Source organism: Procambarus clarkii, chromosome 72, assembly GCF_040958095.1.
Source record: "Procambarus clarkii isolate CNS0578487 chromosome 72, FALCON_Pclarkii_2.0, whole genome shotgun sequence".
In the NCBI taxonomy this organism is placed as follows: Eukaryota; Metazoa; Arthropoda; class Malacostraca; order Decapoda; family Cambaridae; genus Procambarus; species Procambarus clarkii.
This window is the reverse complement of record NC_091221.1, coordinates 1,931,318-1,943,858: the sequence shown is the minus strand read 5'-3', so window position 1 is coordinate 1,943,858 and position 12,541 is coordinate 1,931,318. Positions and strand designations below refer to the sequence as shown.

The 12,541-nt window shown below is 35.6% G+C and overlaps 1 protein-coding gene across 2 annotated transcripts in view; it reads left to right on the top strand.

Moving 5' to 3' along the window:
• The first annotated feature begins 1,939 nt into the window (after positions 1-1,939).
• LOC138356368 (heterogeneous nuclear ribonucleoprotein R-like) overlaps positions 1,940-12,541 on the top strand; it is a 43,080-nt gene continuing 32,478 nt past the window's right edge. The window contains exon 1 of one of the 2 annotated variants that reach the window (XR_011224392.1): positions 1,940-3,616. Coding sequence is in view for 1 of the 2 variants with exons in the window: in XM_069312310.1 (XP_069168411.1) it covers positions 3,573-3,616 (44 nt within the window). In the remaining variant the exon portion in view is untranslated. The remainder of the gene's footprint in view (positions 3,617-12,541) is intronic. The other variant, XM_069312310.1, reaches the window with a different exon arrangement.

The following is a 12,541-nucleotide window of genomic DNA, read 5'->3' as shown; positions in this document are numbered from 1 at the left end:
GCAATGCATACCTGTTGGTTTCGTCAACAAGATGTTGCATGAATGGCTCACACAAAAATAAGCCATAAATTATTCACTTTCACTCATATCTTCACCTATATATGGGAAAGTGGGTGCAACACCATCAGTATCGTCAAATTGTGGTTTGTGTGGTTTGCACACAAACCCTCGCAAATTCACCTGTGCTGCTTGTACTGGCATCACCACCACTGGCATAGTAACACCACCATGAAAGCCGCTAACACTCTGTTCACCTATGCTACTTGTATCAGAAGCAGCATCACTGAACCCAGAAAACAATTCACCTATAGTATCACTTTCTTCAAAAATTGGAGGTAACACAAGTAATAGTAATAGTAATAATTTATTTAGGAAAAGTACTTACATAGTTGCAGAGTTACAGTACAAACATTCTGTTTGATTAGAGATACAGGTAGTATATACAATACCTAAAGCCACTAGTACGCATAGACTAGTACGCATAGCGTTTCTGCAAGTGGTAATAATGGTTAGGGCGATGGCCTGGGAGGTCGCAGCATGCCTGGTGCTCACACTGTACTGGATACACTCGCTGTATCGTCCTCATCCTTGCTGTATCACTTGTTTCCAACAATTGTGTTAGGTCTCTATCGTGCCTTGCTTCATCAATATCACTACCCTTATCTTCTTCAAACCTTAAGGTCTGAATTTCATCATCAGAGAGTGATCTTTCAACACCGCGTCCGACAGGGAATTGTGAATCGGAGGCGCATGTGCCAGCCATGGTTGCTCACTCAGAACTGAGCCAATCTGCAGCCCTGGGGCATGCTGGAATTTTTTTTCAAGATGGCTGCCACTCACTGGAGGTCTCAGGCATCCATCTCGTACCCAACCTACCGTACACTTGTTTTGAATCTTATGATATCCTAATATTGCTCCTGAGTAAGGTGGTGCACCACTATACCCCGTGTTATGTCAGTTGGCGCAGTGCAGTGGTTAACTGGGGGTTCTGAGAATGCTCATCTGAGCTGAGCATTCCACTTCGATTGGTTTTTCAGGCATTTTTATGTACAGGAATCTTAGCAGATACTGTATATAGAGAAAGGCAAGCATTGTTCTAATCTACAGAAATGGTGGTAGAGAACACTCTTAATTGTAGCTCTGTATTGTTGACAGTTGTGGTAGACAAAACAGTAGAAAAATAATTAATGGGAAGAGTGCAGCTTTCATTCTATAACTACACTTAAGTAATTATACACACACACACAAACTATACAGAATATAGAAACTACAGCAGTGAGAAGAGAGACTGAAAGAAATTTGGAGAAGGGAATAGCAGACAAATGTAAAACAGAACCTGGCCTTTTAAAGGAATCCAGGAATAGAAAATTGCTAATTGCAGGATTTTTAGCCACCTACAATGTCAACTTTTGAAGGTAAATTTGAGTATATTGGGGCCTGACAGCTGAGTAGACAGTGCTTCGGATTCGTAGTTCTGAGGTTCCGGGTTCAATCCCCGGTGGAGACAGAAACAAATGGCAGAGTTTCTTTCACCCTGATGTCCCTGTTACCTAGCAGTAATTAGGTACCTAGGGATTAGACAGCTGCTACGGGCTGCTTCCTGGGGTTGTGTAACAAAAGGAGGCTTGGTCGAGGACTGGGCCGCGGGAACGCTAAGCCCCGAAATCTTCTCAAAATAACCTCAAGATATTGAACTCTTTAGATAAGAAATAGAAAACTGTTCAGGGCGCTTGACTGAAATAAACCAATCGAACCGTACAAAGTCTCACTTAGGGGAATCTGCATTTAAGATTATTACTCCACTACAGATTGTCTTCCAAACACTGTTACAAATTGGAAACCTAGCTGACATATGAATAAAGTCCCGGTAGTATAGTAGGGTTCGTTTTCAACTCGCAATTGAGAATTCTGGGTTAAATCCCAGGCGGGACCAAAATGGTTGGGCGCATTTCCTATCACCTAATGGACCTGTTCACCTAACAGTAAGTAGGTACCCATGAGTTAGTCAGCTTCTTATGAGGCTGCATCCTGGGGAGGGTCAGTAATTCGACCTTGGGGAGGGGACGTAGATATAAGCCTAACGTGTATACTGTATATACCCTGGCTGCCTGTTTCCTGACACAATGAATTATAGTTCCAGTCTGTAAGAATGGAAATGGAGGAAGACCAGCTAAACTATAGACCCGTATCACGTGATGTTTCTTCCCTGAGAAACATGATTATATGAGATATTTTTAACAGATTGACAACTGCAAGCAGTAATCAGAGGAAATGTATTTGACTTAAATTAATTAATAAATGTCTCTAGCAGAGTACCTTAAGGCTCAGTTCTTGCACTGGTAATGTTTATCTGTATACATGATCTATCAGAGGAAATACACTGTTACATGAATATGTTTGTAAATGATACTAAATTGCTAGGGATAATTAGGGACCTCAATGACTGTATTGCCCTCCAAAATGACCTAGATGAAATAAGTGATTGTAGCTACACATAACAGATGGAATTCAACATAATTAAATGTCATGCGATGGAATGCAGAATAGGGGGAAACACGCTATATTTAACCTACAAATTTTGTGAAACTATGTTAATATTAAAATCCTCTGACAAGGAAAGTTCTAGGAGTGGTTCTAGGTCGTAAGCTGTCACCAGAAGACCAATTGTAGCACATTGTGAGAGGAGCTTATGCTGCTCCAGCAAATTTCAGAACTGGGTTTAAATATGTGGATGAAGAAATATTGAAGAATCTGTTCATGCAAATTTTGAGACCAAAGTTGGAATATTCATCAGTTGTTTGGTGCTTGCATCTCAAGAAACACATTAATAAACTGAAAAGGGTGCAAAGACATACTACTAAATGGCTTCTGGAACTGAAAAAAAAGATCTACGAGAAGATGCTAGAGGTGTTAATTATGCCAAAGTTAGAAGGCAGAAGGGAAAGAGTCAATACGATCACTACTTACAAAATAGCAACTGGAATCAACAAAATTTACACAGAGGAAGTCTTGGAACCTGCAACTTCAAGAACAAGAGGTCATAGATTCAACTTAAAGAAATAAATGTGCCCCAAAAATATTAGAAAGTTCTCTTTTGGAAACAGCGTGGTAGACAGGTGGAACAAGTTAATTGAGAAGATGGTGGATGTCAAAACTGTTAGTAGTTTCAAAGCGTACTGAACAGATGGGACACCACGGGCATACCTCCCATCCTGTAACTACACTTAAGTAATTACACTTAGGTAATTAGCACACACACCCATATTCAAATCTCTTGGTTTCTCCAACAGAATGTTTATGAATTGCATGTGATATTGTAATGCTCCCTAATCTTTGTGCATACAAGTGCCTCATTTTGTATGTTCATATTTTCAATATAAATATTTGTATATGTTCTTGTTGCCTTTGTCACAATGCATTTCATTGCTTAGCAAGAAAAATCTAGAAGGGCTAAAGTATAAAATTCATATTTAGCATAAGTATTCTCTATTACAGTAATTACAGTGAGAAATTAATAATTGTGAACATATCTATGTCTTGAGGACATTAAGATCTATAAAATTGATTATCAAATGCATTGCAGGATTGCAGAGACAGACCCACACACAGGACAAAGGTATTGTTCACAAATATACAATTGTTGAAATATTAAAATTAGAAATTTAGGAATATTAAATATATATAATTTGTAAGCAGACCTTCTAATAGTTAGATAAAATGTATTCAGAGTATTGTTTTTAATGTAGGAGGTCATTTCTTAGTACATAACCCTGTGGAATTTGCAATATAGCTAGTAAAATATTACTTTCACATTACAATTCAGAACATATTTCCCGATTAGTAACTGCACCCATGTTTTTGCTTATATATCTGCTCTTGTGCTGTGTCTCAGTACTCACACATTCTACCACTAGTGCTGTGTCTCAGTACTCACACATTCTACCACTAGTGCTGTGTCTCAGTACTCACACATTCTACCACTAGTGCTCAGTGTCTCAGTGCTCACACATTCTACCACTAGTGCTCAGTGTCTCAGTACTCACACATTCTACCACTAGTGCTCAGTGTCTCAGTGCTCACACATTCTACCACTAGTGCTGTGTGTCTCAGTACTCACACATTCTACCACTAGTGCTCAGTGTCTCAGTGCTCACACATTCTACCACTAGTGCTGTGTGTCTCAGTACTCACACATTCTACCACTAGTGCTCAGTGTCTCAGTGCTCACACATTCTACCACTAGTGCTCAGTGTCTCAGTACTCACACATTCTACCACTAGTGCTGTGTGTCTTAGTACTCACACATTCTACCACTAGTGCTCAGTGTCTCAGTGCTCACACATTCTACCACTAGTGCTCAGTGTCTCAGTACTCACACATTCTACCACTAGTGCTGTGTGTCTCAGTACTGATACATTCTACCACTAGTGCTCAGTGTCTCAGTACTCATACATTCTACCACTAGTGCTGTGTCTCTCAGTACTCACACGTTCTACCACTAGTGCTCAGTGTCTCAGTACTCACACATTCTACCACTTACCATTTACTTTATCAGGTTTCTGTATATTTCATTTATTCAAGGATCATTAGTCTCTAGTTTAGGGTTTAAATCCTTGGAGGTTTTAATCTTTTCTTTTGGGATAACCTACATACAGTTGAATAGAGGAATGATTCACTAGACAACTGTAGGATACTTCATGGATTCTATTAGTTTGTTTTCCCTTTTGAAAAAATTATGTTAGGGCCTGAACTTAGGATTTTTCCATATATACATGAACAGTAATATATTGTTGATACGTAACTCTATTCACTGATTATAGTTAGAAATCAAATGTGCTTGCCTGCCAATAATTCCAAGCCTTTTATATTTTGTATTTGTATATCTGGCATGCTTATTACATCTCTTAATTTTCAAGTTCTGTGTCATATTATTTCTTGGAGTTGTGGATGGAGTTGCTTTGATTTCTTTCAATTAATTTCTTTCAATTCACTTGTTAACCTCCCTCCCTTGGGAGGGAGCCGGTCGGCCGAGCGGACAGCACGCTGGACTTGTGATCCTGTGGTCCCGGGTTCGATCCCGGGCGCCGGCGAGAAACAATGGGCAGAGTTTCTTTCACCCTATGCCCCTGTTACCTGGCAGTAAAATAGGTACCTGGGTGTTAGTCAGCTGTCACGGGCTGCTTCCTGGAGGTGGAGGCCTGGTCGAGGACCGGGCTGCGGGGACACTAAAGCCCCGAAATCATCTCAAGATAACTCAAGATAGATAACCCATAGAGGGTACAAGAATTGTCCTGCATCTCACCTGCTCATTTGAGTATCCAGCTTCCACTGGTGTCTTTTTGTCCTCCTTCCTCCTCTAAGCTTGTATAAGCTGCTCTTGTCCAACTTGTCAATTCCCCTCAATATATTTTATATAGTGATCATATCCCTTCTCTTAGGCTGTGAAGATGAGTTCCCACAACCTGACATTTTAGTTGAACTTTCTCAACTCTAGCACTAGTCTAGTTGTAAACTTCTTTATTTTCTCAAAAGTTCTTTTGGTTCTTCACTATAAGTGTCGATTCCATATGGGTGTTCCGTTCTTCATTAATGGTTTTACATAGGTGATGTATAATGGCTATAAAAAAACCAGCGTTTTCAAATTTTTAAATGCTGTTCATATTTTTAACTTCGCATTTGTTGCTGATGTTATCATGTTTAAATGAGATTCTGGTGTTAGTGTTGGGAGTATTTGAACTTACAGTATTAATTTTTCTTATTGTTGTAGTTGCTTTCTCCTCATGGCGTAGTAGTTTCCTACAGTTTTCCTATTTCACTTTCCTCATCTTCATTTCCTTACACTTGTGTGCATTGATTTCCAGCAGCCATTTATCTGTATATTCCTATTGCTTTTCAAGGTCCTCCTGCTGCAGTACTGTATTTTACAGTCCTCAGTTCTTATTCACCTCATTACTTTTGCATTGTCTACATAAATTGATTATGACCCATTCATTCCTGTCCATCAGGGACTCTCTTTCCCAGTTCAGTATCTTTCTTGTTATTCCTCGGCTTATCTCCACATTGTGCATTAGTTGTTTGTGAGGAATTACATTATATCAAAAGTTTTTAGGTAGTCTATTCCTATTTCTTGTGTTTTATTTTGGTGACTGTCATTTAATTCAAATACTGTATATTTGTCATGCATGATTTGCCCTCTCTAAATCCCTGTCATCCCTCAGTTACAAAATTTTCACTCTCCAAGTGTCCCATTATTCTGTGTTACTTTTTTCCAGAGTTTTGCAAGGGCCTTTGCAAGTATTAGATCCACTGGTCTTCAATTTTGTGCTTTGTGTCTGTCTTATTTCTTGAATATTGGAACTATGTTTGCCTCTTTTCCAGATTTCCATGAGATCTCCAGGCTCAGGCTGTAATGTTATGTTGAAAGCTCTAGCAGTGCATAACACAAAATCCCTGCACCCTTTATCAGTAACCTCAGTGATAACAGATCTAGACCATTAACCTGCTTTTGTTAAATCTAGCTTCACAACGTTTTTGTTATGTCTTTACAGTGACTTTCTATTCTATCTAGTGTTGCTTCTGGCTATCTGTTGCCTCTCCTTTTTTTTGGGCACCAATCTGGTCCAGGTTTGTAGATCTCTTGGAATATCTTGTTGAGTTCTTCGCATACATCATTCTTTGTGGTTGTTCCTCCCTGTCTCCCAGAATTTAATGACTTGGTCTCTTACTGTTGTTTTCCACTGTATATGTCTTAACAATAACTTTGGTCGGTCCTTTGGTTTTGTTGCAATGTCTTTTTCAAATGGATGCTCAACTGCCCTCCTGATATAGGTGTAATAATTCCTGGCTCTCATTAGTACCACCCTATTTGCTTCAGTCCCCAGTTCTTTATACTAGCACAGTATTTTTCTATGTCTTTTTGCCTTCTTTTCTTCCATATACTGTCTGTTGGACCATAGGTTTCATGTTCTTTTCTCATCTACTTTACTCTTGTGAGATATAAGCTGTTCAGTAGCATCTGCACATTTCTGGGTTACAAATTCCATCATCTAATTTGCTGACCGTTTCAAGTTGTATATTGCGTTGAGCATCGTGTGAGTAACCCTCCTGTAGTCCTCTCTGTATTCTCTTGCTCTTCAACCTGATCTTTGGTCCCTCGCTCTGTGCTCAAATGTAATTGAACTCTATAATGCAGTGGTCACTACCTCCTAGTGGCACATCATATTGTCAACATCTTCCTTATTTTAGATAAACACCAGATCTAAAAGTACTGTACCTGGTGTGTTCATTCTTTTTTCTTTTATCAGTGGCTTGATATGTTACCACAGGAAATTGATGTCCATTGTGTTCACTAATCTTGCTTTCCATGTTTTGTCTCTGAAAAGGTTCTTGATTACTAGTTGTTTGATTTTGCTTCTATTGCCACTGCTACTGCCTTTAAGATTGATCTTCAGGCATGTACCATTGCAATAGTTGTATTCCTCCCTTAGACTTCTATATTTAGTGGAGGATTGTAAATAACTCTTACCACTTTCTGTGTAATTCATACTGTTGTCATACCTAGTATGTAGTTCTGCTAGTTGTTGCCTCCACAAGTTTTATTTCTTCAAAGCTCCAATTTTATATCAGTGTGCAGTTAGATCAACATTTACAAAGTTCACCTCAAACGTCCCTCCCAGGAAGCAGAGGTAGGCTATCATTTTGGGCTAGTCCTATTCTGAAGTGTGAAATTTACAAAAATGTTATTCTAATCACATGCTTTTATTAGTGTCTTCTTGCCAGGCTGACTGGGTCCACTAAATAGCTCTACCTCCTGCTCTGGATTCACATCTTCTTTCCCTCTTTCTCCATTGTTTTGCACTTGTAAAGTTCCAAGTGCTTTTTCCTCTCTGATTAATTTGGCATCTTCTCTTTCTTTCTTGCTTGTGTCTTGGTCATTGTACATCTCCTGTATATTCATACTGTTGTGTCATTCAAGTTGAATCTTGCCTATCATACAAAGGTTTTATATTTATTAGATTGCCCCACTCACCCACACTTGTAACTGATTATTTACAACTCCTCCCAGTGTCCTTCCCTGTTCTTGCTGTGTGTTGCCCCACTGGTTCTGTCAGGTCGTTAATAATAACGGATGGCTCTATTTCCATTTTTGTGTTCTACCAGCATCTGTCACTGTTGCCCTTATTATCTGTCTTGCTGCGTCTAACGGGGCAGTTCTAACCCCCTTTGTTCCTGCAGAATTTCTTGCTGGTCCTCGTCCCTGTTGTTCTGTCACTTCCTCCACTTCCTTCTGTATTATCCCTACTGTTGCTTTTGTTTTCAGGTCCCCCCCCCCCCTAGGATCATTTCTTGTTCTGATGGGGCTTCATAACAAATCCTGCTTAATTGTTTGTTATATACATCATAATCCATTATGCACATGACACTGAATCAAATAACTGTACTTTTGATTACATTTATCAGACAATTCATTAATACAAAGTCTTATTCAAAGTCATTATGTTATATTTCTCTAAATTTCTGCTTAATTGTTTGTTATATACATCATAATCCATTATGCACATGACACTGAATCAAATAACTGTACTTTTGATTACATTTATCAGACAATTCATTAATACAAAGTCTTATTCAAAGTCATTATGTTATATTTCTCTAAACTCACTTTGTTTTGTTTTTTATAGCTCTCTGCCTTTTGTAGCTATTTACACATTTATGCAGTTATTGTATTATTCTAAATACAGTTTTCTGTTTATTGAATCGTTTGGTAAATTTGTTTTATAGATTTTATTTTTGTATGAATTGAAACTGGACATTTTATAATATGCAGTAGGCTAAGTAATTATTTTTTTCAACAGATGACAATACACACAAAGTCTTACCCAATTTTTAATCAATGCTTATATAATACTCATATAATAAACAGTGTTTGAGGTGTACATAATATGTAGGAAATTCATGTCTTAGTATCACTCACTGGCCATGGTCAGTGAGTGATATGATGTAAATGATGGTAAATGTCTTGCCTTTTTGGTACCTATAAGAGCAACAGTCTACCTGTTTTCATTCTACCGTCCTCATTAAAATGTTCTGCCCACACATTCTAATGTTGTTAGTATTTTCATCTGTTCACAAATGTAACATGAAGTGCATGTATTTTGCAATGACTTTTAACTGAATTTTCAGCTTTCTTTTTAAAATGTTCTTTTATAAATTGTTATATCTTGGCTCTGGCTTTAAGTATTATTATTATTACCAATTAAACTCATTATGAATTTGACTGTTGATAAACACCAACACCTGTGTTGCTAGTTAGGTTGGAATACCTTATAAGAATCATATTTCTTCAATACGCGAGACTGGGTAGAGTTTTTGTCTTCGTCTCCGGTTTGTCTCATGCCTGAGCCCTGAAAGTCTATTTTCAAAAAGGCATTTCAAGCAATAATTAAGGAGTTCATACTATCTTATTTCCAATACACTTTGGGCAAATTTTACTGAGCAAAATGATACGGTCAACCTTATAATTTGGTATGATGGTGATATGATGGTAATCAACCAGTAAAATGTGAATATAGAGTTTCACCTTCTCTAATCTTTCCCATGCCCAGAACTCTGTCTTTGGCTCAAAATTTTCTATGAGATATTGTGGAACATGATCCTATAACATTAGGATATATATATATATATATATATATATATATATATATATATATATATATATATATATATATATATATATATATATATATATATATATATATATATATATATATATATATATATATATATATATATATATATATATATATATATATATATATATATATATATATATATATATATATATATATATATATATATATATATATATATATATATATATATATATATATATATATATATATATATATATATATATATATATATATATATATATATATATATATATATATATATATATATATATATATATATATATATATATATATATATATATATATATATATATATATATATATATATATATATATATATATATATATATATATATATATATATATATATATATATATATATATATATATATATATATATATATATATATATATATATATATATATATATATATATATATATATATATATATATATATATATATATATATATATATATATATATATATATATATATATATATATATATATATATATATATATATATATATATAATTATTAAATATGACCGAAAAAGTAAGATTAATAATTCTAACACGAATTTTCTCAATCTTTCGTACATTACGCTTCACTGTTGGAGGTAAATCAAAAATCAATTCTCCAAAATTCATTTTTATTTCTAGTCTGACGCGACACGGGCGCGTTTCGTAAAACTTATTACATTTTCAAAGACTTTAGTTCACAAATACACAACTGAATAGAACTTACGTATCTCCGATTTTATATCTACATTTGAGTGAGGTGGAAGGGGTGATGTGGCATTAACACAAGACAGAACAAAGTGTGGTATTAATAGGGTATTAATTTCATCAACACAAGACAGAACAAGAGTATTAATAGGGTATTAATTTCATCAACACAAGACAGAACACGAAACAATGGATATTGAATAGAAGTGTTTGTAGAAAGCCTATTGGTCCATATTTCTATATTGGTAGCCTATTGGTAGTTTTGCGAGGCACTACACATCAAGAAGTCAACACCAGCAATCAACAGCCAATTATTGCACAACTATATTCTACCCACCTCAAGACTCCGCTCCAATATAGAAGCATCAAGAAATATGGACCAATAGGCTTTCTACAAACACTTCTATTCAATATCCATTGTTTCGTGTTCTGTCTTGTGTTGATGAAATTAATACCCTATTAATACTCTTGTTCTGTCTTGTGTTGATGAAATTAATACCCTATTAATACCACACTTTGTTCTGTCTTGTGTTAATGCCACATCACCCCTTCCACCTCACTCAAATGTAGATATAAAATCGGAGATACGTAAGTTCTATTCAGTTGTGTATTTGTGAACTAAAGTCTTTGAAACTGTAATAAGTTTTACGTAACGCGCCCGTGTCGCGTCAGACTAGAAATAAAAATGAATTTTGGAGAATTGATTTTTGATTTACCTCCAACAGTGAAGCGTAATGTACGAAAGATTGAGAAAATTCATGTTAGAATTATTAATCTTACTTTTTCGGTCATATTTAATAATATATGTCTACAGGAAAGACTGCTACCAAAATATATATATATATATATATATATATATATATATATATATATATATATATATATATATGTATGTATGTATGTATGTATGTATGTATGTATGTGTATGTGTGTGTGTTTGTGTATATATAATAACAATTTTGGCAACTACAAAATACAAAACAGAACTGAATACTTTTGAAAGGAAAACTAACCATATAATTTTTCCAAAACATTCCCATTGACAAACAACTCAAACTCTTTCAGATAAGGTTTTTTGTATTAATTTTGTTTATAAACTCTAAATAACCGGATACTTTGTGTCATCATATCAATCTGAGCATCGGTCGTATATTTGTTGCGTAAGTTTGTCTGTGATCAGTTCTTATTTCTGGAGACCATGTCTGTAACATAGGCAAGGAGTTCATATTATAATTTGTCACTCACTTATTTTCGCTGTCTAATCCTTCAACATCTGTAACATTGTTGTCTTCAGGAAATGGCCAAGATGAAAGGCCAAAGTTTGCTCCAGCAATGCATTAAAGTCTATTGTTGAATCTTGTTCCAGTAAAGTGCAGCACATACTTTATACAGCTGACATTTTATTGAAAGTTTTCATGAGTTTCTTCACAGTCCCCTTCTGTACATGGAGTAATCTGGCAAACTCATTTCTATAGTGGAGTTTGAGGCTCAAAATTACAGGGTATTCCTTGATCTGTGGATTATATCAAGGAAGGTTTTTTGGGTGGCAAACATGTTTCACTTGGATAGCTCACCTTCATGTGGATGTGATGCACTGTTATGAAAAATAAGAAAAATAAGAGCACAGTGCTGTTCTTTAGCAACCCAACAGGAAGCGACTTGGCTCATTTAAATGCCCTTGGCTTTACAATTTTTCCACTTAAAGGCATTTTAATTTATGAGTGACAGTGGCAATGACATTGCATAGTGACTTCATTATGTTTGCTGGAAACCCAGCAGATATATCACTTTTACTCCTATGAGTATATGCAACTAGCACTAGTAAAAACTTATTTTAACCGTGTTGTAAATTTATATGAGATAAAGATTTGTCCTGCACAATCTCATCAAATTCGGAGTGATATTACATTAGCCGATTTCTTGTCGTGTGTTCTCCCCATAGCCATCTATCACTTTCCTTATAAGCTTTACTTCCTGCTGAAAAGTCATCACAACATATTTGCTCCTCAGTGTGCTACTAGTTGAATCACCAGACTTCTGACAATGTGAGTTCATAAAGCAGGATGTTCTTTCTATATAATTATATTATATTACAGTAGCCAATTTACAAGTTTTGCGAGA